This window comes from Populus alba, chromosome 17 (assembly GCF_005239225.2).
Source record: "Populus alba chromosome 17, ASM523922v2, whole genome shotgun sequence".
In the NCBI taxonomy this organism is placed as follows: Eukaryota; Viridiplantae; Streptophyta; class Magnoliopsida; order Malpighiales; family Salicaceae; genus Populus; species Populus alba.
In genome coordinates, this window is record NC_133300.1 from 20,634,278 (window position 1) to 20,639,464 (window position 5,187).

Genomic DNA, 5,187 nt, shown 5'->3' on the forward strand with positions numbered 1-5,187 from the left:
CTTCGAATAATTTCTGATAGTAAGAATCAGAGTTTACTGGTAGGTCATGAAGAGAGTTTGTAATCCGTGATGGTTGAAGCAATCTGTCAGCGAAAATGAAAATGATTAAAACAGGGTTAAATAATTAGCTTAGAGAAAGAGAGAGGGGAGGTTTTTACCGACGGTGGAGATTGCACAAGAAGAGCGAAGGAAGGTGTACTGGAGAGATGAATCTGTTAGGGAAGAAGTCGGGGCGGTTGTGGTGGTATAGGTAGTGAAGTCGGCGCTGCTATTGATTGCTGTTAGTGTTAAAAGTTTGGTTTTTCTGGTTGAAGAAAGCTAGAAGTTTTGTTTGAGGGTCATTTTATTTTGCAAGAAGATGGTGGTGGCTGTGGTTTTGACGGCGAGGTACGCGGTGCGATCGTTTGTTTGAAAAAAAATATGAAAAAACAGTTTTTCAAAAATTGGTTAGGATCAAGGGGTGGTTTTGGAGTGTGACGTAAAATATATTAAAATATTTTTTAAAAAATACTTTTTACAGTTATACATTAAAAAAATTAAAAATAATTAATTTAAGCAAAAAAAATTCAAAATTTTATGAAAAACAGAATGAAAATTTATAAACTTTAATATGTTATTGGATGTCTCTTCGTTAAGATCTTTGAAACTCATGAATGAGACATTGCAGTATTATTAGAAACACTTAGCATAATTATTTAAATAATTCAGAACAACCAAATATTTATCAATTTATTAATGACAAATTATCACACATAGCTAGCCAAGGAAATTACACAAAGCAGACACTTCGAGTCTTCAGCTGATCTTTGCAAGAGACTAACTGTCATAGAAGATCTTGGCCGAAAGACCCTCACATTAGTAAACCTGAATAAATTAGACAAACATAGAATTTAATAATGATGTGTTAAGTTCAACAACGAGGGAGCAAATGAACTGATTGGCAACCATTATGAACAAATGAAAAGCTAAGAACATCACTAGCAGGAACTACGAGCAAAGCACACAGAGAAAATTAGACAAACATAGAATTTAATAATGATGTATTAAGTTCAAAGAAATTTAAATTGCTAAATGAATTAGTCAACTTTGCATTTTATCATGACATACCTTGTCTTCTTCTCTTGCTGATGGAGTTCCACTTGAACCCGCCTCTCCAAAACACAAGAGGTTTTGTCAGTTTTTTTTTGGTTTTTTCAAAGCTAATATTATTTTCAGGGAAAATAATTTAAACGAAAATAGGAATTGAAGAATGGATAAAAATGTAAAACTAAATATGATAGATTTAAATATGGTTTGCTGCTACTACCTGCATGAGATGTCTCTTCACCACTGTCATCACCATCAACCTTAATTTTAGGGATATGTTTGATCTTGGGCCAATCTTCTCCTGTTCCCCTTATGCACCTTTTGCTCAACCTTGGACAATCAATGATCTCAAGATTTTGAAGTTTCTTTAAATTGCTGATGCACTCTGGCATTTCTCCAATGCTTGGACACTTTTTGATGATAAATGTTTGTAAGGATTCTGCAGATCCTTGAAGAAACTGTTCCGGTAAAGCAATATTTGATGGTAAGCTGTCAAATATTACAATACGAAGGGAAAGGGAAAGAGGTTGATTTTTTCCCTCTTTCTCTTCTATTTTCATCAAATCAAGCTTTTCACAGCCCATAATAAATAATTCTTCCAGAGTAGTTAGGCATTTTATGCTTCTCGGCAGAGAAATCAAGCTATCACATCCACCAATAATCAATTTTCGAAGACTTTTAAGACCTTGCATATCTTCGCACAAAATTTCTAGATTTTCACAATTAAAAATGATTAAAGTTTGAAGACACTCCAAACACCCAATCCCTCCTTCTGGCAACCGCTTCTGTTTAGTAAATACAAATAAAAATCTAAGGTTGATCATATGCCTCACATCTTTGGGCAGCTCTTCTAATCCTTCACGTATAAAACAGAGCTTGCAAGTTTTGCAATTTGAAAATAGATTTTGGGAGTCTTTTTATTATTTTGTTGTCTCCAAAAAGAAAGTCTCCAAAAAGAAAATATCTCAAATGTTTTAAGGCGCCAATCCTCTCCGGAAAAGCCTCAAATTCAGAATCATACATCAATTCCAAAGACCGCAAATGCTTAAACTCCAACAAACATTTCTCAAAGTCTGTTTTGCATGTAGGCCCCACTATACTATCTGCAAAGACTATTGACCGCACTTGATGGAAGTTGTTTGGGAACTCGGGGAGAGTTTTATGAAAAAATGAATCAGAGTCAAGGACTGACAAATGACGGGTCGTTTTGGAAATTTGGTGGTTTTGAGAGCTTATGATTGAAAACTCATTTTGAGCCAATGATGATGCAAGATCATGCATTAAATCATGCATCTTAAATAAAGCTCCAACAATCCTATCCTCATAATCTTGGAAGAAACATCTTGAGATCAACTCGCGCACATAACGCAAGCCAACATCTTCCAACTTCTCATTTGGATTTGATGATTGAAGAATGAGCCCATGTGCCATCCAAAATTGCACCAATACGAGATCTGCGAAGACATAATCTTTTGGAAAAACGGAACAATAAAGAAAGCATCTTTTCAAGTGAGTCGGCAGTCTTTGATAGCTTATTTTCAAGGCAGGTAAAATGCCATCTCCCTCTTCTTCCCACTTCTCACTGTCTCTCACCGATTCCCACTCTTTTTCATCAGTCTTACCATACAGTTGAGTCCCCAAGTTAATCACTGCCAGAGGAACTTGCTTGCATTTCTCCACTATTTCTTTCCCAATTCCAACCAAATTTGGATTCAACTCCATTTGCCCTTCCTTGAATGCACACTTGCAAAACAACGACAAACAGTCCTCCTGACCGAGAAGACTTAGGTTGTGCGCAGGAACAGTACCCATAATGTCAGCAACACGTCGGCTACGGGTAGTTACTATCATCTTACTTCCACCAGCACCTTTTGATAACAAAGGCTTCAACAACAACCATTTTTCAGCATCTTCATTCCAAACATCATCCAAAAGAAGCAAGTATTTCTTACCATTCAAAATTTCTTCAAGTTTTTTATTAAGTTCACCCCCATCCAAATCCGCACATCTTTCCCCAGTTGCAGATTTAATAATTTTTTTTACCACTTGTTTCAAGGAAAAATCATCTGAAACACATGCCTCCATCTTCAGATCAAAATGACTTCTTACATTTTCAGCATCACACACCGATTTGGCAAGAGATGTCTTCCCCAAGCCTCCCATTCCTACAATCGGAAGGACGAGAGGATGTGCATCACCAACCTTAAAAGGTGCTTCTAAAAGGCTGATGATGCGTTCTTTGTCTTCATCTCTTCCGATAAGACCGGAAAAGCTGTCAAAGGCTCGGTTCATCCCTGTTTCCTCATGCAAGACATGGCTACAATCAGTAGCCTGCTCGCTGAGGTTGAAGTCAGACTTAAGAGATGAAATCTCAGCTAGTCTTTCTATGATGCCCTTTATCTTATGACCCATTTTTAAACGGAATGCAATCTTATTAGAGCTTGAAAAGAAGCGCTGTACCTTTCTGCTGGTGCTCCCTGTTGTTTTCACCACCTGCCTGTTGGGTTATTTCCAGAACTCAAACACACACAATTTACGTGGTTCGGCAACTTGCCTACTCCACGGAGCTACTGGTTGTATTAATCAAGCTTACAAAGAAATAATACAACAACAAGAGGAGGAGAATGTTCTCAACTCAACTCTACACTCAAGCTCTCTCTTCTCTCTGTGTTTCACACTACTCTCTCTGTGTTTCTCTCGCAGCTTCACACAACTGCAACTCTCTCTGCTTCTCTTCACGTTACAATACGCAGCTCTTCACAAGACACATAATTATACAAGGATGAGGGAAGGACATCATCATTTATGCCCACCATTGCCTCCACTTTGTGTCCTCCACCATGTGCAAAGTGGGGAATTAGGATTCCCACTTGCACATGGTGGGGCTTGCTTGTCTCCAATAATTAACAATCTCCCACTTGGAGACAAACAATTAAATTATCTTTTATCCTTGAAGGCCAACTGAAGTTTTACACAACTTCAGTTTATCAAGTGTAACTCCTTTGGTTAACATATCAGCTGGATTCTTGCTTCCACAGACCTTTTCTAGCATTAGTTGCTCGTCGTCCAGCAGTTGTCGGATGAAGTGATATTTGATCTGAATATGCTTCGTCCTGGAGTGAAATGCTGGATTCTTGGCAAGGAAGATTGCACTCTGACTGTCGCTATACAAAGTACTTTTCCATTCAACTTGCCCAATTCTTCAAGAAACTCTACAACATACTATCTCTTTTGCAGATTCTGAGACTGCAACATATTCAGCTTCTGTTGTTGAAAGAGCAATGATCTTTTGCAAGGTAGAACTCCAGGAAACAGCAGTACCTCTAGAGTATAAACATATCCTGTAGTGCTCTTTCTGCTATCAACATCTCCTGCTAGATCAGCATCTACAAAACCTTCAAGTTTCAAACCCACCGGCTGTGAAAACTAAGACAAGTTTCTGATGAACCTTTTAAGTACCTCATGATCCATTTCACCGCCTCCCAATGCTGCTTTCCAGGATTGCTCATATATCGGCTTACAACTCACTGCATGGGCAATGTCTGGTCTGGTACAGACCATAGCATACATCAAAGAGCCGAATAGCTGAGGCGTATGGAATTTATCCATGTATCACTTTCTAGCTCAGTTCTTGGTGACTGATCTTTGCTGAGCTTGAAATGATTCCCCAGTGGTGTACTTACTGGTTTAGCATTATCCATACTAAACCTGCTGAGAACCTTCTTGACATACTCTGTTTGTGAGAGCTTTAGTATGCCTTTGTCTTTATCTCTGATGATTCTCATGCCGAGTATTTGTTTAGCAGCTCCCAGATCCTTCATTTCAAACTGTTTCGACAACTGCTGTTTCAGCTTATCAATCTCCTCAATGCTGGATCCTGCAATCAACATATCATCTACATATAATAGTAGAATGATGTAGGAGTTGTCAAAAATGTTTTGACATAGCAACAATGATCAGCTTGGCATCTTGTATACCCGGAACTGCACATGAAGTTGTCAAACTTCTTGTACCACTGTCTTGGAGCTTGCTTCAAACCGTATAGGCTTTTCTGTAGCTTGCAGACTTGATTCTCCTTTCCTTGCATTGCAAACCCCTCTG

General features: G+C 38.3%; 1 protein-coding gene across 1 annotated transcript; it reads right to left on the bottom strand.

The window, feature by feature from the left end:
* Window positions 1–669: 669 nt before the first annotated feature.
* LOC140954852 (putative disease resistance protein RGA3) lies at window positions 670–3,880 on the bottom strand. The gene is made up of 3 exons (XM_073405753.1): window positions 1,307–3,880; window positions 1,108–1,151; window positions 670–864 (listed from the first exon to the last, which is right to left on the bottom strand). Exon 1 carries the CDS (start codon window positions 3,496–3,498, stop codon window positions 1,945–1,947), a length of 1,554 nt encoding a protein of 517 aa, XP_073261854.1. The 5' UTR covers window positions 3,499–3,880; the 3' UTR covers window positions 670–864; window positions 1,108–1,151; window positions 1,307–1,944.
* Window positions 3,881–5,187: the final 1,307 nt, after the last annotated feature.